The 26,000-nt window shown below is 41.9% G+C and overlaps 1 protein-coding gene across 1 annotated transcript in view; it reads right to left on the bottom strand.

Annotated features, from left to right (window-relative positions):
• The window catches only part of LOC136426242 (zinc finger ZZ-type and EF-hand domain-containing protein 1-like), a 52,943-nt gene extending 27,084 nt beyond the window's left edge, over positions 1–25,859 (bottom strand). The window contains exons 1-18 of the mRNA XM_066415068.1: positions 25,419–25,859; positions 24,137–24,309; positions 23,580–23,740; positions 23,137–23,306; positions 21,884–22,021; positions 20,872–21,018; positions 19,870–20,157; positions 19,058–19,222; positions 18,024–18,289; positions 16,846–17,462; positions 14,229–14,345; positions 7,743–7,921; positions 6,496–6,742; positions 5,663–5,784; positions 3,835–3,959; positions 2,287–2,460; positions 1,363–1,515; positions 894–1,017 (exon numbers count right to left, since the gene is read on the bottom strand). Coding sequence (XP_066271165.1) covers positions 894–1,017; positions 1,363–1,515; positions 2,287–2,460; positions 3,835–3,959; positions 5,663–5,784; positions 6,496–6,742; positions 7,743–7,921; positions 14,229–14,345; positions 16,846–17,462; positions 18,024–18,289; positions 19,058–19,222; positions 19,870–20,157; positions 20,872–21,018; positions 21,884–22,021; positions 23,137–23,306; positions 23,580–23,740; positions 24,137–24,309; positions 25,419–25,742 — 3,690 coding nt within the window. The 5' untranslated portion in view covers positions 25,743–25,859. The remainder of the gene's footprint in view (positions 1–893; positions 1,018–1,362; positions 1,516–2,286; positions 2,461–3,834; positions 3,960–5,662; positions 5,785–6,495; positions 6,743–7,742; positions 7,922–14,228; positions 14,346–16,845; positions 17,463–18,023; positions 18,290–19,057; positions 19,223–19,869; positions 20,158–20,871; positions 21,019–21,883; positions 22,022–23,136; positions 23,307–23,579; positions 23,741–24,136; positions 24,310–25,418) is intronic.
• Positions 25,860–26,000: the final 141 nt, after the last annotated feature.

The following is a 26,000-nucleotide window of genomic DNA, read 5'->3' as shown; positions in this document are numbered from 1 at the left end:
TGAAATTTTATATTACGCTAGAAATTTGTCCTTGAAGATTTGTCACTGATTCCTACAGTGCAGATCATTAACGTTATCATCATATAGCCATTGTCCATATAGTGAGTAGTACTGTGCAGTATTTGATTTTATGTCATACCTGGGCTGCAAAAACGTTCGCTACAGGTGTTCTGCATTACAAGGGCTTCCATAGAATGTTTAGAATGTATTTTGAGTGTGCCGGTTGTGCCGCTGTCAAAAATTTGAATAGCTATCTGATAATTGTATATACATTATGACAGAGGGAAAGACACCATCTATGACTAGATGTAAATACATAATATACATGTAGTACAATACAGGTCTTCAAACAGGGCACTCTGGAAATTTGGAAAGGTTTTGAAATTCTCTTTATTTTCTGGCACTTAAATGGCCAAACATAGCAGCTGTGCCTTCACCAGTGCTGTCCCACATAGCTGTCTCACCTGTACCTTCCCCAGTGCTGTCCCACACAGCTGACCCACCTGTTCCTTCCCCAGTGCTGTCCCACACAGCTGACTCACCTGTGCCTTCCCCAGTGCTGTCCCACACAGCTGACTCAGCTCTGCCCTCCCCAGTGCTGTTCCACACAGCCGACTCACCTGTCGCCTCCCCAGTGCTGTCCCACACAGCAAACCCACCTGTTCCTTCCCCAGTGCTGTCCCACACAGCTGACTCACCTCTGCCTTCCCCAGTGCTGTGCCACACAGCTGACTCACCTGTACCTTCCCCAGTGCTGTCCCTCACAGCTGTCTCACCTGTACCTTCCCCAGTGCTGTCCCACATAGCTGACTCACCTGTACCTTCCCCAGTGCTGTCCCACACAGCTGACTCACCTGTGCCTTCCCCAGTGCTGTTCCACACAGCTGACTCACCTGTGCCTTCCCCAGTGCTGTCCCACAAAGTCTCCCCACCAGCCGACTCAGCCCCAGCTGAAGGTCAAACAGCCATGGCAGCGGCACGTCCGGCGACCCACGCGCTGTCACCTTGAACTTGTAGCTAAAGGGATAAATAGGGAAACAGTAAAATCCCTGGACATTAAATACAAAATGCTATTTACTTAAATTATGGTACCGTTATAGTAGGTAATTGAAGCCTTTTTGTTATAAGAGTGGATTGAAGAGATTGAAATTCAAAACCCAATGCATTGAGATGGCAGAGTAGAGACATCCTCTATTGGGAAATATGCTGTGCTGTCTATTCTGCAGTTAGGTCTTGCTTTTTCATCCATCTTGTTGTTTTTTGCTAATGCAAATTGCATTATATTTGGAGTCTACAGAGGATGTCATCTATAGAATTCATTGTGTGCTAGAAGAATTTGAATTGGTCTGTGCCCAAACTTACCCCCACTCGTTGTTACTGCTGTCGGAGTGGAAGAGGAACTGCAGTCGGTGACTCCCGCGGAACGTGACCTTCAGCGGCCACTTCTCCGTCCCGACCTTCTGGTCGTAGCGAGTGCGTACGCCTCGAGCATCCGTGAACTCCAGGTAGTCATACCTGGTGGAAAAACATGGAAATCAGAGGTAAGTTCTGAAAAACACAACTCATTTGTAAATACACAAAAAAAACATCACTGATGTTCTCTTTTGTTCTCTGTTACAAACGAACTGTATAAAAACCATGGTCAATAAGTTATCAGTCATCAGTGATTTTTTTTCTGTGTGTTTACAAATCCAGTTTTCATTCACCACAATACATTGTACATTTTACGCACAGAAGCTTCTGTCACAGGTTGATTTGATGTTACTATAATTATTTTCTAGATTCTGGTAAAAGGAGCATTGAAAAAAGTATGAGGTTAAGCAAAATCAACTGAGAGGTACAGTTACTAAACTATAACAGTTACTGTTACTTCCGAAAATAATTTCATCAGGTTGGTAGAACATAGGATATTTAGAGGTGTTTTTTTCACAACCAGGAATCTCACCTGCTGACGTTTCAGTGTCTGTCAGACACCTTCTTCAGAGCTTCTGACTGGAGTACTGCTTCTCGCCGCAAAAGAGCCACCTACATTGGCTACTTATAGTGGCGAAAAGCAGTACTCCAGTCAGAAGCTCTGAAGAAGGTGTCTGACAGACACCGAAACGTCAGCAGGTGAGAATCCTGGTTGTGAAAAAAGAAACTCTAAATATCCTAGGCTAACTGTTACGATGAAATAACCTTTAGCACACTGAAGTAGCCGTTTGGCTACCAATTCTCTATTGGTTACGGGGTTAGGCAGCAGGGAGAAGGTTAAAGATTAAGACAAAGAAAGAAAAAAGGTCTCACCTTTTCTCTGTCTCACTTCTCTGATCGAACTCCACCACGAAGTGTGTAGCCCCGGGACATGTGAAGATCTGAGTGGAATGCTGGTTGTTTTCGTAGTTGTGGGGAGATTCCACGTTCCATGTCCTCAACACTACCTGGTCATTCCCAATGGACGACCACTGTTCACTGTCCAGCCTGGAATTAACAAAAAGTCTGTTACTTCAGTTCCTGAACATTTTATGGTAAAGGTAGTCCCATAGCCTTTTCAAGGCCATAAAACCGTAGTGGGTTGTTATTTACTGTGTCTAGGGCACAGTATTGGAAAGCGGAGCCCATCCCTGATAAAAAACAAAACACACACACACACATACACACACATGCAATAAAAAACACAAATCTGAACTTTCTTGGTAAAAGTAATCAAATTTGTCTGGCCTAAGGATCGTTTCCTGACTTGTAGCTCTGAGGGTATTTTTCCGATCAGACTGTGTTGTTCTGTATCCACAGGTTTGTGTTTGCGTTGCCCTGAACAAGTTTATAAATCAGGCCATACAGATACAAATGTGTGTTATGACCATTTTCTTTCTTGTAGAAGGTATTTGTCATGTTTTTGACCAGACTGTGTAGTTCTGTATCCACAGGTTTGTGTTTGCGTTGCTCTGAACAAGTTTATCAATCAGGCCATAGAGATCCAAAGAAGTGGGCTATGACCATTTTCTTCCTTGTAGAAGGTATTTTCCATTTTTTTCTACCAGTGAGACTGCATGTGCAGCTCTGAAGCCACATGTTGTTTGGTATGTATTAAGCCCTAAGCAGAGTTTATGGCATGCAATACAGATACAGAAAAAGTGTGCAAATGACCAAAGGGACTGTTAGGATTTTAATCATGCAATCTGTATATTTTGTTACATTTTGTCTGACCCTTATCTCATCCCTCACGACCTTGATAAAAAGCGGTCTTCAGGCTGATTTGAGCTTCTCATGAACAAAGGAAAGTTGAAACATACAAGGAAACTGCCAGATAGCAGATACTTAAGCAACCAGATAAGATTTGGAAATGGTCAGACGTTTCAGGTACCGGTAGCATTCACTACCTTCAGTTAGTGACACTCCAGTGTCACACACACATGCATTCATCCAGTTAGTTTAAGTTACTTAAAATCCTCCCACACCATAAGGTGTATAGGGCGGTGCCCATCCCTGTTTCATAGCCCTGGGCCACACTGTGGTGCAATCACCGCAGCAGGGGGCTAGTCCACTGGTAGTGGAGTGTGTTTAACTTCCATACTGTTTCTCAATGCACCTCCTGTCCAGAGGTGTCCTACCCAGGCACGAACTCGGGCCTTCTGGTTCCAAGTAATTTGAACCAGATGTGGTAAGTGACAGAAGCGCAGACTACTACACCACAGGGACACCCCCGCTTTCGTCCAGTGCCACTGACAAAAGGTAGTGGATGCTACCTGAAACGTCTGACCATTTCCAAATTTTGTCCAGTTGCTTGAGTCACCGCTATTTTCTTACCAGGATGTCTAATCTTCATCGACAAAACAAAGAAACCATTTTCCTTACTTGTAGAAGGTGTTTGCTAGGTCCTTTGCCAGTCTGTGGAGTTCAGCAGCTACAGGCTGTAGAGTGTGCATGGTGGAGACATGGGGGATGGGCTTCTCACACAGCAACATCAGCCATACGATCATCTGAGGGGCACACAGAAATATTACTGCTGTTATCATCACAATAACATGATAGATATTGTGTGGGTGGTGTTCAGCACTAAGGACAAGGCTGTTCTAATGTGTGTGGATGGTGTTAAGCACTAAGGACCAGGCTGTTCTAATGTGTGTGGATGGTGTTCAGCACTAAGGACAGGTCTGTTCTAATGTGTGTGGGTGGTGTTCAGCACTAAGGACAAGTCTGTTCTAATGTGTGTGGATGGTGTTCAGCACCAAGGACAGGTCTGTTCTAATGTGTGTGGATGGTGTTCAGCACTAAGGACAGGTCTGTTCTAATGTGTGTGGGTGGTGTTCAGCACTAAGGACAAGTCTGTTCTAATGTGTGTGGATGGTGTTCAGCACTAAGGACAAGTCTGTTCTAATGTGTGTGAATGGTGTTCATCACTAAGGACAGGTCTGTTCTAATGTGTGTGGATGGTGTTCAGCACTAAGGACAGGTCTGTTCTAATGTGTGTGGGTGGTGTTCAGAACTAAGGACAAGTCTGTTTCAATGTGTGTGGATGGTGTTCAGCACTAAGGACAGGTCTGTTCTAATGTGTGTGGGTGGTGTTCAGCAGTAAGGATAAGTCTGTTCTAATGTGTGTGGATGGTGTTCAGCACTAAGGACAGGTCTGTTCTAATGTGTGTGGGTGGTGTTAAGCACTAAGGACAGGTCTGTTCTAATGTGTGTGGATGGTGTTCAGCACTAAGGATAGGTCTGTTCTAATGTGTGTGGATGGTGTTCAGCACCAAGGACAGGTCTGTTCTAATGTGCGTGGATGGTGTTCAGCACTAAGGACAGGTCTGCTCTAATGTGTGTGGATGGTGTTCAGCACTAAGGACAAGTCTGTTCTAATGTGTGTGAATGGTGTTCAGCACTAAGGACAGGTCTGTTCTAATGTGTGTGGATGGTGTTCAGCACTAAGGACAGGTCTGCTCTAATGTGTGTGGATGGTGTTCAGCACTAAGGACAAGTCTATTCTAATGTGTTGGGATGAAGTTCAGCACCAAGGACAGGCCTGTTCTAATGTTGTCAGTAGAAGTGAAGAATAATGAAAGCAATGGTGATATCAATCCAGTTTAGCTCACTGAAGAGCTATAATTCCTCCACTGATTGTGACAGAGAAGACATGCACAGATGTCACAATTTCATTGTACAGGGGTAATTTTCCTTTAACTTTTTTGACAAGCACAACGAACAGTGGACCACAGCTTTACGTCCAATCCTAAGGACTGCAACCCTTTCCTGTAGCATGCATGTTGGGTGAGCAACACAGCCGGGATTGAACTCACAGCTTCTAGTTCCAGAGGCAGGGCTGCTAATCACTGGACTATTCACGTGGTCAGGTACAATGTATTATAGAGGATGGCCAAAACCTGTATACTGTTAATCACTTTAATATAGCAGCTGGAAAATATAGCGGTTGGGGGGAAATGGAGTACTGTAAATGCATTTAAATTCGCGTGGTTTATATTTCACGCTAAGGCAAAAATGGAGTGTTTGCGGCGGTTTTAGGTTCGCGTCAGTGCTATAGTGATATACAGCTAGAGTATTGGACAAAAATGTTCGCGGTGGTTTTAAGTTTGCGGTGAAACGGTCACCGGGAAAACTGCGAACATAAAAAACAACCGCGAACATTTCTGCATTTACAGTAATTGCTAGAACTAGACTGTGTTCCTGGTGGTACCTGTGGAAGTGCTGTGGCTATGAAGGAGTGCTGCAGGTTAGCCAGTGCAGCTTCAGCCTTCTGCCCCATCTCCACAAGCTTCCCCAGCAGTTCTGTACAGTGTCGACTCAGGAGGAATGTGTCTGGGGAGGGGGGCAACAAGAAATTATGCTACTGACACAGTTATTGTCACAATTATTTGTGTTGTCACTTGAGCAATGCCAATTGACAATGGCAAAATTAAGCTTCTTTTTTGTCTTATGGAAAATTCAATGTTTGGATCCAAATGAAATCATTGGATCTAAATTGTTGATGTTCACCTTGTACTACTTAGTGGCACACAGGGCAGCAAGTTTCCTTGCTGTTTCTGTAGTACGGTATATCTTTACAGGGAGTGGTTGCTAGCGCTTCTCCTCTTACATGCTCAAGGCATCTCCTCCAATGCAGGAACCCCATTTTACATCCCTTCCAAAAGATGGGTGCAGCCCTAACCAAGACACCCTTTCCAGGATTTAAACCGAGGTCTCCCAGTTACCATCTAATTGGGACCAGGAGCTCAACTGTTGGGCTGCTACCAGTTAAGCTACAGGGTGGGATCACCCTTAATGTATCAAAATTAGCTTACATGTATTGAAAAGCTTTTTCTTTCCAATAGTCGTTACCAGAAGGACAGATGCTAAGCACAGCTCTGAACAGCTGTCCATAGCTTAACCTCCCAAGTAGTTGGGCTCAAACCTCCAATCTTATGGTCCAGTGGATAATGCTACCCATTAGATGAAGTGAAAAATATTGTACATTTAATAATTTTGCAGCAGCTGCAGTTTTATTATGTTGGATAGAAAGTCAAAACTCACATTTCTGCAGCAGTGTGGTTGCCAGCCCCACAGATTCCTGTGTTGGAGCGTCCTTGGTGTCCTCTCCCTCCATCTGCTTGCAGCACCAGGTGGCCAGGCTGCCCTGCAGCGAGCACAGCAGACGCACGAGGAACGACGTCCGACCGTTGGAGCCCTTCTCCCCAGCCAGGGTCGCCGAACACTCACGGTGGGCCACGGACAGGAGGGTGTCCATCACAGCAAGTGCCTGATCAACTTTGAAGTCCTCCTAATGATGAGGAACAAACAATGTACTTGTTAAATGATGAAAATACAAGGTGGAACAGCATTCAGGGATTACGATGGGCTATGGACAAGAGAGTGTTCATCACTGTGACAGTGAGTGCCTGATCAAATTTGAAGTCCTCCTAGAGAGGAGAAACATACTTGTTGAACAGACATGATATAAATGAACAATTCGGAAATGCATCTCGTACTTGCATAAGCTACAGGGGTCTGATCAACTTTCTTTTCCTTTAAGTAAGGAAACGTGCAATAGCCATGTACTTATATCAGAAATTGATGCAATCGTAAACCATTCAGAAAGACAACGACCATTCTATTCAAGTCTATAGGAAATAAGCATCTCGATCCTGGGTTGAAACTTGCAGTCCTGACTGTTACTTGTTTCTAGTTTCACATGTTAAGGTATAGGTAGTACATGACAAGACACAATAATACTGATTTCAGCACCAAGGAGAGATATCCTACAGAAACCTTTTAAGAAAGAGAGTTTCCTTTTCAAGGAACAAGGCACAACAACAACGCCACCAAAATCAGCACCAGGGAGAGGTAAAACTGTATTTACTTGTTGATACATGACATGTATCTTAAAAGTAGCCATTGTGTCACAATGAATGTCAAGTACTTTTACATCCAACATCTCCTGGGAGATTACAACAACTAACTCTCGCCGAAACATATCTCTGACCTGCTAGCAACAGGGGGAAATGGAGGAAGCTTGCAGTCGCCTGCACAAAAGCAGATGACCGATGACGATGATGATGACTTCTACACTTTCAAGCCCCTAAGGACTTGTCTTTGAGGATAAGTGCTTTTCTGCCACGATAACATGTCATAATTAACTAGAGTTCAACGACCAAATACCTTCGCCGACTAAAGTTAACCTTTTCAAGTGGCATATGATAAATGTTTTCGATTGTGACGAAAACATAACCTTCTCGCAGAAGGTAAGGTGAAGATGATAACTCTAGTAACAGCACACTCACCTTTGTGTCAGCAGTGGGCAGTGCCAGTAGCCCGCTGGGGTCCACACTGCTGAAGAACTGGCAGAGCGACTGGAAGGTCAGCACGGCGGAGGCCGGCTGCTCCTGACTGGAGATGGTCTCCATCATCTGGAACAGCTGCTTACGGCGGGCGTCCTTGTCGGGGAAGAACACTGAAGCTCCTAGGGTGGAAATTTTTGTCTTTAATAATGAATGAACAAACAATTTTATTGCACATTTATGCTCTGACAAGCTTTTGAATACATTTGATTTGGTGATAAAGCTGTTCAACTAGAGTTCCATGAGCTCATACCTTTGCCTAATGATTCTAACCTTTTCGACCTTTTCTCATTTATCACGCATGCAAATGAGGTCATCATTTGCATAAATCATAATAGTTGATAATCGTCACCACCCAAATAGCAGAAGTTGTCTTAAGTATGACTGTGTTATCTTAACAAAGGTCATTCTAGCAAATATGCAAATTAGGCCCTCATTTGCATAATTTATATTCAACCACATTCACTTTTACAAAGCTTCCAAATGCCACAAGTATTAGTTCTTAGTTATTTCTTTAATATGGAATTACAATATTTTCTCATTAATTTAAAAATCTAAAGTTAAGCAAATTAGGTCTTCATTTGCATATTAACTTTATCACATATCAGCGATGAGTGTCAAGATCATTGCAGTAGCAGAACACACAGGACTACTACTCTAAAAAGTAATCATCATTTGGCGAAGGTATGCGGTCGTGGAACTCTAGTTTTGCTGTACTGTTAAACATTTAACAGATGCAGAAAATATTTTTTCAATGCACTTTTCTGATATTTTTTGGCTGTTGTCAACTCAAATGTATAGTTTTGGATCCCGTGCCATGGCAGTGCACATGGAAGCAATTCTGCTGAATTTGGCACAAATATATAACCTAGCAAAAATGCCACCGCCTATCAATGCTAAGACCAGTTGAGCCTTGTTTAGGCCACACCAATGTAATTTCTTGGTTAACGGATTTTTTTTTTTAAATTTTAGCAACAAAAAATCATGAAAACAGAAGGCAGGGGTGAAAACTTGCACCTGACCCTGTTCACTCCCTGAAATTGTGTGCACCAAAGTACAAACTTTCCTCTGAGATTTTCCTGTTGATTTTCCAATAGAGTTTTTTTTTAAAATTCTGTTAACCAAGAAATTAAAATGCTGTGGGCCATGTGGCCTTAACTGTCACCCCTCGTTTGGTATAAAAACGACAGTCACCTCCAAAAATGAAATCCAATCAGTGTGAAAATGACACCTGGTGTGAGGACGTTAACGCTAATAGCAATTCATTAAAACTGGACTGTTTCCATTAAGGACAGAAAGTACTTTGGTGTCACGCGCACCATTGGGACAAAATCTGCCTCGGGAGTGCTTGGGCACAACAGACGTACTGAGACACCTGTTGTGGGAGGATCAGCCATCCCTCTGTGTCTTAGTGAGTTCACGCGACTCTGACGTGTGGAAGTTATTAATAGCGGTGGTAAGATTACCGTAGAGGACTGAAATCTCAGCTCAGTGTCGTGTCTGGTTAACCCGTGCGTCGTGACGCTGTCCCTGTAACTCTTAACGAGTTACCACAATCCACGACACCGTAAAAGAACCACCCAGGCCTTTGACTGACGTACATAAAACAAGCGTTGGTCAATTTACAGGGGAGCTTGACTACAAACAGTGCTTGAGATTTAAACCTGTTGAATTTCAAGTTGCAGTTCAAAGGCAGATCCAACCATGGCGGAAGAAGAAGTTCCAGAAATGACCGAGGAGGAAAAGCTGACGTTTGAAGTAAAGACGCTGAAGTACCAGCTGGGACAGACGAGGATCATGATGTCGGAGTCCATACCTGAGTAAGTACTGTAATTTAATTTATCTTCACGGTAGCAAAATTTCACGGTGTGAGGAAAATGGGCATTTTCACTCAACTTTAACTTCACGGTGGCGGCAAGTGATTTACAGAACGGATGTGTGAATGAATCATAAATAATAACAACAGGTTTTTTTCACGGTTATGATGAGTTCACAGGAGAAATGTGACCATGAAAACAGACTGGTGAATATAAAGTTACAGTGAAAGAAACAAGAATTACAGTAACTTGGCTTCTTTTTTTGTATTGCATAATCTTAGGTTGAAACACATTTTACAGTTTTGTATGTGACCAGACTAGATGTAGTCAAATAAAAGTATTGTGAAAAGAACAGTTCGATATGGAGGTGGTGAAAAATGTTTTGATGGCCAAAATGATTTTGACAAAAAGAATTTCTCATGCCTGTGATAGCAGATGATCTACGACTGATAGGATACACATTTTGGATGAATCCGAAATAGTTATTGTTGCAAGGATGGGAAAAGTATTCCTTGCTGCTGTCCTTGCCAAAGCTCAAACCTTGGATGTGTTCTCTATTGTGGTGGATTGACACATGTTTTTCATCTAACTATTTGCACGCGAGCTCCGTTATAATATAACACAAATGTTATCTCTGTCCACCTGGCTTTTCATTATCAAAGTCAAAAACAAACAAAATTGTTGAGATAATGTGCTATCTTTCCCTTTACTGTGTTTTTATCATTTTTTTTCAATCATATAATACATATTTAATGATGGATCCTATTTCAGGGACACAGGGCGCATTAGCTTTGAAAGCCTATTTCTGCAAGCACTTAAGCTAGATTAGGGATGAGCAATTGTGATGTAAAGTGTAATGCGCTCCCGTGAATCTCCCAACTTCAATTAGCCCGGTGAGATAGGTTTGTGATGTCATAGAGACACCATAATGGAGGCGGAGCCAGCTATTTCCATGACTATTGAAAGCGTAGTTCAAGTGAGAGATCTTCTGACCTTCGTTAATAACCTCATCAATTAAATGGAGAGAAATGTTGTTGGGGATTCTTGTTTCCTCAGACCCTGTCTGAAAATGTTACCCCCAAAAATAGTGGACGAATGTGAGCACATACCTTGCATGTAGTACTCCGTCAGAAATATAAGAGTTTGCAAGAAAATTGTGATGTTAGATTTGGATACTACTAACAGAAGTTTGCTTTGGTACAGAGTGGTATACGATTACTAGTAAGTCCCGACTTACCTCATTAACATAATCTATTCAGAGTTTTGGTATAAAACCTGGTTTTCCAGTTCCTTCCTTTAGTCACTGACAAAAGATAGCAGATGCTGTCTGGAACGTCTGACTTCAAAATTCCATACAGTTGCTTGAGTAACTATTTTTTGCACAAGTCCCACCTTATAGGGGAACTCAACTCCAGAAACAGGTGTTCTTTTTCTTTAGATAATATTTTTTCTGAATGAAAAGAAAGAACTGAAAAAAGCAAGGTGACATTGAGTTTGGACTAGGTGGCAGTTGCATTAAAAAGCAACATATTTTAATTTAATTATTCTGATAACCCCCCTCATACCCTCCAGATACAAGTAATATCATTTCCTATTCTCATTAAGTCAGGATGATCTCAAGAAATAGTATTAGAATTTGCAGTATGTTGTGGGTACTTGTATGTTGTGGATATTTGTAAGCCTTAGCAACTTAATTCTCCTCTTTCTTTTGGCCAAAAATTAATCTTGATCAATAGTTACCCAATTGGAATGCATACAATACCTTAAGGGTCTGCATATGGGTGCCATTATTCAGTAATTGGATTATAATGGCCCATTTCAGTTTTTCATCTTTGATGAAATTCTACAAAACCTGGGTAATTTTGTATTCATGTCAATGTGATACTTTAGAAATAACTCCTGTTCCTAGAGTCAAGTCTATATCAAGCCGTCTTGAGAAGAAGTTACTTTATCCAGGATCAGGCGTATCATAGCATGATCCTCATCACAAATCATATTAGTGAGATGATCAGATTAGGACAAACACAGGCATGAAAGAAGATAAGAACTAATCCCATGTTGTTTGAGAGGTCCTTAAGGCACAAGAAACACCAGTTAAAAGAACTTCGGATCCTTATTATCCTTAGTGGGTTGTGAAGTTTGGTTTGTGGTTATCTCTTGACCACGAAAAGCTTTTCTTGGTACTATAGCAGAACTTCCAATTTTGCATTCTCATGTTCTTGACATACAGAGGTCATAATTTTTGTTACCTCCGAGCTAGCTCGAGAACCGATGTATTGTCATTGGTGTGTCTGTTTGTTTCCTAATGTTTTTTTGCACTTGTTTTACCACAGAAAGTCAGCAATTAATCAACATTGTGGTTACAAATTATACCATATATTCCCAGTCATTTCAGGCCATTGGGTCCATGGAACAGTCTACTAGTTTTTGGTGTGTCTGACATGAGTGAATGGTTTTTGTTGCCGCATAATTTTCCAAATATGTTTCTCACATGTGGTTTACATCTCCTTCCCAGTTTGATCAAGTTTGTTGAAGAACGCATGAAGTCGGACTACATGCTGCACCCTCCTCCCAAAGCCAAGAATCCCTGGGCAGAGAAAAGCAAGTGTGTCTTACTGTGACACACCCGCACACCACTCGGACGCCGCAAGAAGCATTGCTCTCGGTCTCATAAGTCAGTTAATTGCTCTCGGTCTGATGAACTTGTCGTGGTTTGCAAGACACAATAACAACAAAAGTTATCATCAGCTGCCTGTGTCCCACATGTATTGCACTGTTGCAATTCTAATAGAATAAAATAAATAGATAAAATAGATAAATATTCTATTATCGTTCTGTAAGGAATATAGATATGAATTTCAAACTTTTAGACCTTTTTTTTCTTACGATGAGATTGATGGGGTTAAGAGACTGACGTGTTCAATTGTAAATGGGGATTAAGTGCATTGTATTTTTCAATCCTAGTTGTTATTATATTTATATCTTCATTTTTGTTAAGAACTGATCATTTTTATGTTTGGTATGTGGTTAGGCCATGAACTGAGAAAAATGTGGTTTGATCCTAGAGTATCTGAACTCAGATGTAGGAATTATCTGAATGAATATTAGCCACTGATGTCCAAACTGTCAACTGTCAGAAACTTATAATAATGTCAGCTGGCACTGGAAGGTACAATGGTCATCCAGTGCTAAAATTGTAGAATGGCATCAGGCCATTCCAAGAAAATTACTCATTTCTCAGATAAAGTTATAAAATATGATAGAATGTTTGTTTGTCTGCCTATACCCGGCAGGGGTTTTTCTAGAAAAATTGAACAAGAGGGAGCACACACAGGCGAGGGAGCGAATTCTATGTATTTATGGAAGAATTGATCACTGAGTGAAGGCTGTATGCTGGATATTAACTAAAAGCTGAATTCGACAAGGGGGCGCTGGGCTGAAACAAGAGGGCGCAGCGCCCCTCTTTCCTGATTTAGATTAACCCCTGCCGGGTAAACCGTCTCAAAGCGTAAAATATTATGTATTACTAAGTACAAGTTGTACAGGATTGATGTATCCACTGCGAGATGGAACCCTACTTTTATCAATAGGTTTAATGGGGTCTTTAACATGCTAGAGGTGTGGCTCTCCTCAATATTTCACTGCGGTAAACCCAAAATCTGGACACTCAGAAGTCAGTTACAACTCAAGTAAGCATAATTTGGGCCACAATTTTGTGCTGTAGTTGTCAACAGTTCTTGCATAAAGCTATTTACTACATGATAAATCAGTGTCTGGGTGTTCTTACTTTGTTTCTTTGAATGATGATTCAGAAGTTGTTTACACTAAGATACAAGGAAGGAAAAATTTATATAATTATTCTATCCCGAAATTAATGATGACCTCAACAACACAAACAATGCTAATTTAAGGCTAATGATTGATTTTCCCAGTCAGTAATGCGGAATCATAAAGAGGAAAATAGTACATTTACAGCATGGCGAGAGATTGCTGACCAACACGGCAAACAAATCTCTCAGACCTTGTAAAACGGTTTCACACTGCTTTTGCGTTCATGATGACAATTCCCAAAAAAACGTTTTATTCTGAGTCGTTGCAGACTACCCTGGGAGGAGGTTCAGAATGAAATGGAACGAAAGCATTTTGGAGCGTTCATGTTCACAAATTTCATCTCGCTGCTCTGCAGAGAGAGATTCCTTAGCGAGACCGCGGATCGATTCGAACCGCATAGAAAACCTGTTCAATTTGTGTTCTGTTAAGCACATGGCGTGCCGGCTGAACCATTTTGATTTTTGCATCATGAACGGGGCCTAACAGACACAAAGACCCATGCTCGGCAAAACATAACTTTCTTGCCGAAGGTAATTACAGTGATATAAGAATGTGGTATCTTACTACAGTACATGTACATCTACAACGACTAACATGTGCTAAATATGTATAGATTCAACCACAACGAAATATAAGGATTGCAGCCCTTTTCATTGGTTTGAAGCATACAAGTTGGGAAGACAACAACAGGGCGATTCAAACTCTTGAGTTTCAGAAGCAGGGATAGCTCAAAGCACTGCACAATTCAAGGTGCACACTATACACTGTCTGCCCTACTCACCATCTAAGATGACCTGTTCGGCCACAACCTTGATGGGCTTGAGGTGTTTCTCTCCGCTGTCCACCACGTCACACAGGTGTGTGAACATGGCACCTGCCGCAATCTCACCTGAGCTGTCTGGTGGGAGGAAGAGTCATAATCAAACGTTAGCAAGGTGTAGCAGACAACAAAAACTGGACAACCCAGTTGGTGTTAGTACTGCAGGCATTGTTGAAGAAAGTATTACATGTACCGCTTTAGTAAGCCTTAGGGTAAAAATACATGAGGATAGTAATGTATTTATGAGAGAAAAAAATTGTTAGTACTACATGTAACAGGGCTGTCTCTAGGACCCATCTCTCTGTCCCGAGATGGAATTTTTGCTTGTTGGGATGGGCAAAAGTTCACCCCTCCTGTACAAAACATTTGAACTTTGGGACATGGAATTGATGAAAATGTATCTATAAGGCATAGCTCAAAATGTCTTTTAGCAATGAAAATTAACAACATTGGCTCCCAAACAATACTAATCTATACCTACTAATAGCAGTACTGGATCAAAGCGCTACAGGACGAGCGCCATTCCTGCCATTGTTGAACTGCTCAATGAACTCTAAACAAACATGACTCTATGTATATGTATAATCTGTATTCATGATATTGCCACGGTTTAGATGTCAATGATTCTAGACCATCTAGTGACCGTATCTTTTGGGCTGTAATTTTGTTGCGTCCATTTCGGTGCCCATGAGGCCACTGTGATACTACATATGTGAAGCGCTGTTTTAAAATCGATTTTTAATCAAGTATTATCGTTGAGAGTTTTATAATGCAACCACAATGCCATGGTATGTCACCAAAGGCGATTGCGATGTGTGAAAATGTTTCTTTTACCGACCGTGTAAACATCCTCGTAATTCAGCCTCCCCAGGAGCTGCCAGGAGGATTGTAATCTTGTTGTTCGTTTCTGAATAAAAACCAGTCTACTACTACTACTTACTACTACTACATGTACCACATGTAAGTGGGATGGAAAAAAAATTTTAAGCTGACATGTACATTGTACTAGACTATTTATCAAACATAATCTGTTAGTAGCCTTAACACTATCCATATAGCAGAACAGTCATATGGATACATATCAAAGTAGAGATACCATATTATTACATATTATCAACATTGCATTGAAGAAACATGGACACTAAGTCAAGTCCTCTGCAATATTGAGTAGACATTTAATCAGGGTGGGAAGGGGCTGTGTGCAATTGAGCCAAGACCATAACTATAGCAAAGCTGTGATTTTGGGAGAGTTAAAGATAGAAAGAACTAAAAGTGATACGCAATGGAAAAATTATCATTTAACAGAGCTTAAGAAATTATGACACAGCATTCCCTTTAGCAATGACAGAGGTCCCACCTTTATGTCTTAGGACCTCAGTTAAGAGCATGTGGGGAGGTAGCTGTGGCCATCTCAACATTACTGCAATAGACACAGGCATAAAACATGGCAGAACAGTGGGAGGGGGGCAGCAGATAGACCACTATGGGGAGGGATGAGAACACTATGGGGAGGGGGGCAGCAGAACACTATGGGGAGGGGTGAGAACACAATGGGGAGGGGTGAGAACACTATAGGGAAGGGGTGCAGCAGAACACTGTGACAGTGGGAAGGGGGGGCTGAAACTGTAGGAAAATGCAGCCGATGATCTAGAGCCATGTGGTACAGTACAAAACTACATGTAGTACATGTATGACTATGACATTGAAAAGAACATACATGTATGAGTCCTTTCATGGACCAAACTGTGTGTGGGTCAAAGGTGAAAGCCCAAGACCTGTAAATTTAAACAGTCCTTGTCTAGACCATATTTCATACATGTCCAGATATATTATATGGCCTCCAAGTCTAACAGTCGGTTTGCATAACCATTGTCTAGACGTGTTTTGTTTACACGTACATCTCTGGCTTTCACCTTTGACCTGTGCATGCACAGTCCGATCCGTGAAATATTCAAAGAAAAAAATCTAAAACAGGACAGACAGTGAGAGGTCAACACAGCAAATTACAAGATGTACATTAGAGTAGCAAAAGCACATAGAGTAGGGAGGTGATAAAAGCACAAGTAACCAGGAGCACACATGAGAAGTGGGGAAAAAATATGGCTCGGTCTGACAAAATCACATACTGCAGGTAGGGCCATGTTGATTTGATTATATGGATGACATCCTCCTGGGATCCCATAACTGATGCAAGTGTGCAAATAAAAAATAAACTTGCCATTGATGTAACATACATGTATGAAATCTACCTGGATGAAGGAAGGATGAACAAACTGAGTATGGCATATACCGAATAACAGATTCTTCATTTTTGTTCTTTCCCATCTTTGACTTTGGAATTGACTTTCTACGACATTAGTATCCCTTTATCGAAATATTTTTTTGCAATCAACAGGAAATATTTTCTCATTTTGCAGCTGCTTTGTACGATTTACAGTATGGCCGAAACCTTTTTTTTTTGGAAGTGGACGAACATTGATGTGCACGCCGGGCGGATATTATCTACATATTACCACCAAATCAACATGGCTTAACAGAAAAGAAGTGTTTCGTGCCCTGCACAATCTTAAAAACCTACTCTGTTTGGCCTCCTGCTTCTCCTTCTCTTTACAAACCGCTGCCGTGGCTGCCAGGAAGGGGAAACAACACTTGAGCAGCTGGAGCAGCTTGACTTTAGCGATCCTCTCTCCCCAGATCTGGTCCTTCCCTGGGATGTGACAGTACAGTTTCCACAGCATCTCTATGGATACCCCCGTCATGTCGATAGACTGGAGTTTCGACGATCGAAAACTGTCCTTCTTCACCGGAGCATCCCGCGTCATGTCCACCAGGAACGAGAGCATGCGGATGAAAACGGTCACCGCGTCTATCGGATTGGTGTCGTCCACGGTGATGCGGTTGGACTGGTTGATGCCGATGTCCTCGGCAGCGTTGGCGGAGTGAAGTCGCTGGAAACCGTAGAACTTCACGCCCATCAAGCCCACGCGCTCGGCGGTGTCCAAGCGGGGGCCGGTGATTTTCAGGAGGATGAACGTCCCCCTCGTGCACACGTCCATGTTCACGTCGACTTCGTCCCAGTCTTCCTCGAACGTGAAGAAAGCGATCGGCGTCTCCTCGGCCTTTCCGACTCCCACGCTCCTCATCTTGTTCATGACGTCGTACTGCGACGAGGTCATCGTGTCGTACTCCTTGAATCTGCAAGGGGCAAGGTGGCCTTTGGTTAAGGCTGGTGACTTAGAATCAAAAGGTACTTGGTTTGAATTCCTGGCAGGCCCCAATGTCAGGCCCCTTTACATCTTTTTCCTCAAATGTACAACTGTAAATGCAGAAATGTTTGCGGTGGTTTTATGTGTTTAAACCCCCCCGAAACATTTTGCCCACCTATGACTGTACCGCTACTATTGTTTCAAATGCGAACTTACAAGTCATGTAAAACCCCCGCGAACACTCCATTTTCTCCCTACCACGAAATAAAAGCCAACATGTGAACTTAAATGCATTCATTTTACAGTAATAGCTTTGGCTAGGGACGTCCTCTCAAATGGGATACATAGCCTGAGGCCCTGCGTTTAAGGACAGCCACACCTTGAGCATTTTAAAGATCTCTTTACCTTTATTGAAAAGAGTAGGGGTCCATCCCGGTGTGAGTGGATCAAACCTTACAGTCATATCATATGCAGCTTGTACTTACTGTTACAAAACTGGTATGTATGCCTGTTTACTACTTATGCCAAACAAATGAACACACAAACAAACCTCCGAGAATGTGTCTCAATGTCAAAGTCAGCAGCAGCATTGTACAAAAACAGCATCCCTGATTTCGCCCCTGTCCCCCCCTTTGGGACCTTGATGCGAACCCTCGTGAGCTGGACAGCAGTTTCACCCTCGGTTTTAAAGAAGAAGTTGACTGTCTTCTTGCCCATGGCTGTGTAGTAAGTTTCTGTGGACCAGTCGGAGGTGAGAACAATGGAGGGGGGGCAGTTGTTGTCCTTCTGCCCGCCGTCACAGCCAGTAAGGGACAACTAGTAAAAAATAACAAGTAAACAAATACACTGTAAAACTGTAACCTCCAGTAACATTTATCTGCAAGGTACATACATTGTATATCCACCACTTTCAAAAAGTGTACTGAGAGATCTCTAGAGTACTACACCCAGGTATGCACAGTTTAGATATGTAGGAGTGCATCATACTTATTATATATGGGATGCTGCGGTTTTCACCAAAAATTATGTTTCCACAGAAAATATCAAATGCGTCTGTCAGTCAGTGGCAAGGCATCCTGTCCATCGGAAACATTAAATTACCCGGAAAACGATGTTTGGAGAAGCGCTATTGCCTTTCTGGGAACGAGTCAGGTCAGCCCCGAAAAACTCCAAACCGAGACCTGGCTAAGTACAAGTACAGACCCCCAGGCAGCTTTGACTTACATGTCTAAAGTATAGGCAGTGGGTCATTTATGCTGTGAGTTTTTTTTTTCAACTTATCAAGTTTTTGGCTGATGAGACTGAATCATTTTATTCATACAACAAGAAGCAAGATAACCCTTGATTAATGTGAAGATCATTTTCATGTACAAGTCCACAAAAGACTTTCTTTTTTATGTGATAAAGGTTAGACATCCATGTAATAGGATATGCCAAAAGACAGTTATTCAAGCAACTGGATGAAATTTTCAAAGTCACTGACAAAAGATAGTGGATGATGTCTGACTGTTTCAAAATTTTATCAAGTTGCTTGAGTGACTGTTTTTTGGCGGGCTTTCTTTTTTCCATCTAAAGCTGTCCCACCTGTAAGGGATAGCCATACTTCCTCCAGAAGTTCTCGGTGACCTTGTGCATGGCCTTGAGGAGCGGCACGGCCAGCATCTCCATGTCTTGGTTCTCGGCCAGGAGGGACAGAGTCTCCAGGACACTGACCAGTCGTCCTCGGGCCAGAGAAAGGGACATCAGAACCTGAATGGGCAGAAAAAAAAGCTTCTAATTCCTGTTCATTTTCATATAAAACTTCTCTCGCTGGTTGTAACAAGAGAAAAATGCTATTTATAGTATGCAGTTTTAATGTACAGTCATCCTTGGGCCAGAGACAAGCAGATTTAAATCTGGACAGGACAGAAAGGTGTTCCTCAATCGAGTTTAGCTTACTGAAAAGATATATTTGACCTCCGATTTTCAGAAAATGTAAATGTCTGAATAAAATGTCTTTCCAAGATGAAAAGGACAAGTCTTGAAGAGAATAAGGACCGACTTTAGCTGAAGATTATGATTTTCTAATAGATTTTTTAAATTCTCAGTGTCTAAATTTGAAGTTGACCAACTAGTAGACTATCAGCTCCCTGCACTTTCCAAAAAAAAAATCAGGGGACAAAAATACACACACTTAAAAAGATTATAATCTTAAGGCACATTTGCCTTGTCTAAATCTTTCAAAACAAAGGTTCGAGAGAAATCAGACATAGAACCACCAGTAGACTAGCATTCTGCACTTTTTTTTAGAATGAAGGAAAAAAAATCAAATCACATAATTCATAAGGCATGTTTGCTTTATTCTGGGGTTCTATAAACTTCTTAAAACAAAGTCTCAAGAAAAATCATGAACGCACCAGTAGTCCATCTGCACTCTGAACTTTCCCCTCCTCTGTCACCACAATGGTCTTCAGGAACCGTTCAATCTCGTCCAGCAGCGTAGGACTGAGGAACGTCGGGCAGGCCTTGGACCCAGGGAGGAGGGACAGGGGGGGCATGTGTCGGAGAGCCTCCCTGGTGTGGGTGAGGATGGTTTGGGCCAGGGCGGGGTTGGTAGGGATGGAGGCGGTGGCTGTGGACGCCAGTACGGACAGGTACCACACAGCAGAGGCATCAGCAATGCTCACGCCTCTGTCTTCTGACATCTGCGACAAACAAAACAAACAAGGTGTTGGCATCAAATTACACAAGAGATGCTTTATCAATACAGTCTAATAAGGACATGAAGACGGACAAGTACCACACAGCCGAGGCATCCGCAATGCCCACACCTCTGTCTTCTGACATCTGAGAAGAAACAGACTATAGTTGTTGGTATCATGCTACACATTCAAGAAATGCTTATTAACAATACATACTGTGGACAAGAAGCGTATTGAGTCATACCAAAGACTTTATAAAAAATGGTACATACTTCTGAAACAGTATGGAAGTTAAACACACTCCACTGCCAGTGGACTAGCCCCCTGCTGCAGTGATTGCACCCCAGTGTGGCCCAGGGCTACTAAATGGAGATGGGCACTGCCCTATACACCTTTTGGTGTGGGAGGATTTTAACTTTAATTAACTTTTCAACATGGACACCAGTAAAGACTACTACCAAACAGCCGAGGTTTGGCAAACAAACAAGCTTTTGTTAACTGTTGACTAATGTCACTGTACATCAGAAATGCTACTAATAAGTGTTCAATATGGAGGATGAAAAGCTATCACACTCTGACAACAGTTATTATCATCAATTGTGATGAAACCTTAAAGTTTCCTCTTTTACGGCGACCTTTCTCTTTTTACCCAGACCTTTCTTTGTTTGCTAAGATCTCTCTTCATTTACCAAGACCTCTCTTCATTTGCTAGTATACCTTGTATCCTAGAGTCTTGAGGGCATGTATGCGGGTGTCGCAGCCATCACTATGGCAACGTCGGATGTTGATCTGGACCACGGGGTAGTGCATCCTGGCGTTCTCCAGAAGGGTGACGTCTCCTGTAACATGGCTGGGGATTCGCACCTGTGCATGGGAAAAGAAACAAGGTTCATGCACAGGATACTAGCCTAGTGCTTGCTGTCTACACATACGTACAAATAAAAAGGAAATATTTGCAAGAAAATGCAGGAGACTTAGTGGTTTTCTTCATGATGTAGTAGATACCACAGGGATTCAAATACATGTACATCTTTTTGGTTACTTACAAAATTGCAAGTTGGCAAAAATTTTACTTGCAATTTAAGAAATTAACTTGCAATATCATAGTTGGTATAACTGCTTCTGCTGTACATACATAGTCAGCCTGACATAGCGACTTTTTCAGCATTATTAGGACACTAAACATCTGAATACAGATTTAGCTATGTAGCCTTTATTGGGGCCAAATCTTCCGTTGGCTTTACACGATCCACTGGTATTTTCAACTTGCAAAATTGCAAGTTCATATCATTTTTACTTGCAAATCTTGGAAATTGCTTGCAAATTGCAAGTTGCTTAATTGCATTTCGAACCCTGCATGTACCAGTATTTCTTATGACTGACTTTAACCTCCCTAACAATTGTAAAAAATGTCCAGGGACACTTTGCAACAGGGACACAAATGCTGATCATACCCAAATGCAAAGAACAAAGCATTCAATAAATGATATATATGCATTTTTATCTTAAACATTGATTAATTTTCTTTGTGAAAATATGTCTTCACTTAATACTTAAAGCTCAACTGTTATTTCCAATACAACAAATTTTCCTTGATCAGAAATGGTTCTTTAAAGTAATGTCCATCATTTATTTTTGTATGGTCCAAGAACTAGCTATAGGATATGGTTACAAAACACTCAGTTAAGTAATATCATACATTCTGAGAGAACCATTAGTAATGTCCCACCTCTTTGATCTCATGTAAGGACGTTGGACTTTTCCCCACGGACACAGTGACCGTCTGCGGCATGTAGCTCTGATCCGACGACTGCACGTGGATCGCCAACTGTTTCAGCACCACATTCGGCTTCATGTGGATTCGTGCCTGAAAGAACAACAGTGATTAGTATGTACATGTTGGTTGGTAGTCGATGTGCTTACCTCCGACGTGCTTACGTGTGACGTGCACCGTCAGGTTATACCGCCCCTTATGGGGTGATATACCCTCTCGTTGGCTAATACAAGACGGGGATGCGCCAGTTCTCCCGTCCGGGTGACTGGTGTAAATCACCGTATGGCTAATACGAGATTGAGGTTTGCCAGGCCTCCATCCGGGTGACTCGTAGTGAATCATGAACTCCAGGCAGAAGGATTTGGACCATCGCACACCGGGGCATGCCCCCACTCTTTTTCGAAAGGTGTGGTGATTAATTAGTTAGTAAATACCTAAAAAAGCCAAGCAACCCTTCTTCCATGACGCCATCTCATTTTGGATCTCTATGCCATGTAATACACTGTCTTATGAAAATGCTTCCAGAAGATCCTAGGGATTACACACCTAGACCACATCAATTGCTGGAGTACGGAAGTTTTGAAGAGTCTAGCAAAACATTGGTCCATACAAAGACCTCCTATAACCATAGTAACGAGAAGTAAACTGAGGTGGTACAGCCACGTGTCATGTTCATCAGGACTAGCAAAAACAGTCTTGGAAGCAATTAAGGAATTGTCCAGGGAGGAAGAAAGAGGGATAGGCAATGGAAAGATGGGAGGATGGTACAAATATTTACAAATGTACAAATTGCTGTGGCCAGCCTTTATGATTTGATATGAGCCAAATAATTATAACATGGCATTGCTTTCTTCATTTCCCGACACCACCAATCATGTTTCACAAAAAATGCACCACAACTTTGTCTTACTTCGTCATAAAAAAGGCCACCCATTGCTATAACTTCTTCTAGGTCAAAACCCATAAGTAATGTTGTGGTGCATTTTTCGTGAGACATAGTAGGTGTGGGAAAATGAAGAAAGCATCAATCATCACCAGGTGCCTGTAATTTGGCTCATATTTAATCGTAAATGCTGGCTATATCAATTTGTACATTTAAATGAGAACGGGCGGTATAACAGAATAGACAGACATGACACTAAGTGAAACATTGATTGATTGACGGATGGATTGATGGATGGATGGATGGATAAAATGTTGGTCCTTACCCAGTGCGAGCGTGCCGACCCGTCGGACTGCCAGTACGTTGACATGTCGCCGTCCGTCATGCGGTGGACGTCGGCCTTGTTGGTGGAGACATCGATGCCCTTGTAACACTTGGAGATGACCCTCTGCTCCTGTGTGGGGCTGATAGCTATGGCCTCTTCTGACTCAGATACTAGGGTAGAAGAGTAAATATTACATTATAGCAAAGTTTACAAGGAAGCAAATTTGATAGAAATTCTGTTTGCTCAAAAATGTCATTCTTACCATCATGATGTCTCTTCTGATTCTGTTGTGTTAGGGTATGATTGTTTGTTTATTTGTTTGTTAGTTTGTTTACTTACTGGCATCCTTCAGTCTGTGCAGATAGTCCCTCAGGACACAGCCATCCTCATGGTCGAGGTGTTGTTGTGTTAGGATTTGTTTATTTGTTTGTTTGTTTACTTACTGGCATCCTTCAGCCTGTGTAAATGGTCCCTGAGGACAGCCATCCTCATGGCGGACGTGTTGTTAAACCCGTCTAGGATGGAGAAGGGAAGGGCGGAGCTCGGGGTGCGGTTTCTTAGGAGGAAGTTCAGCATCCGCTTCCCGTGCTGGGACACATTATGTCTACAGAAAAGAGAATGACAAGCATTATGTGTCTTATTAACTGAGTTAACAGACCATAGCCACAGTACCTGGCACACTTATTTTTCTTTGGAAGTTGTAACTGATCAGAATGCACAGATACATTAAAGACTCCTGTTATTTCCCCCTTAAGACTCCATCTAACTTTCAACTGTAGTGTCTTACCGTAGTTAGAATATAGAAATCAGGTAATGGAATGTAAAAAGGAAATCTACATGTCCCTGGCAGGACAATATCGATACAAAATTCTTTCTGCGCAGCTTATTTAATATTTATAGGTAAGGTGCACCAGCACACCTATTCCCGAAAATGAATTTTGACTAATTTGAATGTACTGAAACAATATTGTACATCAACATGCTGTAGTTCGGTACCCACCTGTCGGATGCGAACACGTCCACAAACCCAGGTGTGAGGATACAGGACTGGAGGGTGCGGACCACGTAGTTCAGCTCCCCCTGCAGGTTGGCACCGTTGGACGACTTCAGGGTCTCCAGCATGGCCTGAACCTCTGTGGTTCCATCCCCTTCTGTGTCAAACTGGACAAATGCCTATAGAACAATGTAAAAAATGTGTCAATGTTGTGAGATATGTACTATTATTATCATTACGTAGCCTATAAACAATGTTGTAGTACTATCCCCTTCTGTGTCAAACTGGACAAATGCCTATAGAACAATGTAAAAAATGTGTCAATGTTGTGAGATATGTACTATTATTATCATTACGTAGCCTATAAACAATGTTGTAGTACTATCCCCTTCTGTGTCAAACTGGACAAATGCCTACAGAACAATGTACAAAATTTGTCAATGTTTCTACAACTTTCCCAAATTCATTAATATAAGATCTGTACTACTGATAGTCAAATTCTCAAAAGTGTAGCCTATTAAACTATAAACAATATTCTGGTACATGTACCATCTACATGTAATTCTGTGTCAAACTGGACAAACGCCTACAGAACAATGTGCAAAATCTGTCCATGTTGTTGTAACTTTCCCAGATTAACATATTTTGTAAGATCTGTATCACACAGCCCATAACCTAACGTTTTCTATTTTCCTGAATCCTCTTACTAGTCTTAGTCTTATTATTGTAGTACTAGTCCTAGTATTGATAAAGTCAAGTCAAACTTTCTTGCACAACAATTGTAACAGGTACAATGTATGGCAAGTTCTTAAGCAGTACTAAATATCAAGACCAATATATATCTATGCCTTTGTCTACAATTAATACATGTACAAAAATGATAATCTGATCAGGTGACTTTACCTATCATGGTTTATAAGAGCATGTTTGACTGTGATAATAGAGCAAACCTTTCTCTTTTACATCGGACTTTTGAATACATGTATATCCCCTTTCAGTTTGCAACTCTCCAATACTCAGTCACTCTACTCGATCAACATCAGAATGGCGCTCCTATTACTCATTTTGCCATAAAAAACTATGACGCAAAATTATAAACATTAGAAGATTTTTTTAGATATACAGCTTCTTCTTGTTTCTAGCGTATTGTTAGTCCTTTGAAGGCTGGGTGAAAATAGAAACACACGGATAGCTTGAAACATATGTTAAACGCTGCAGAAACTTGTACAACTGCAAGTCAAAGCTTTACATCTGCTTGGAGATACAGTAGCTAGCATGACGTTCCGACCTGTTCACTGTCCTCCCTGCCTACTCCGCGGTTCATCAGAACGTCACAGAACTGAGACAGCGACACGGTCTCCTCGTTCCGCGCGGTCCGATCCTCCAGCCATCGGATGAGATGCCCCTGGTGCTGCTGCAGCACGTTCTCGGGCAGCCCGTCCTTGATCTTTGAGGCGGCATCGCGAAGCTTCCCGTGATCGAACAGCAAGTCCAGATCGAAACTCTTCTTCCCTCCCCTGGTTTGGGACAGGTCGTGCGCTTCCTCGCCGTCCGAGGGCTCGTCCGAGAGAAAATCGTCGTCGCTGTCGCTTTGGCTGACGTTATTTCCCATTATCTATCGCTAAAAGTCGTCGTATTGTCCGTTAAAAGCTAAAAATTGTAAGAGGAACATCGGAAAAATTTCCAACCTACGATTTTTTCCGCCATCTTGAATGATGACTGACCTGGGCTGGGTCATTGGAATATTCCATTATAGAATAGGGCGTGAAATTTAATAAATAGCTAATCTTTTTCGCAAATATACTTTGGGGGAGATTATAGTTTTCAAAGTCGATATTCCATTAAATCAATGAGTTTTTTAATCCACAAT

Source organism: Branchiostoma lanceolatum, chromosome 1 (assembly GCF_035083965.1).
Source record: "Branchiostoma lanceolatum isolate klBraLanc5 chromosome 1, klBraLanc5.hap2, whole genome shotgun sequence".
NCBI classification, from domain to species: domain Eukaryota; kingdom Metazoa; phylum Chordata; class Leptocardii; order Amphioxiformes; family Branchiostomatidae; genus Branchiostoma; species Branchiostoma lanceolatum.
Note: the sequence above shows the minus strand (reverse complement) of the source record. Positions and strands in the feature narration are given on the sequence as shown.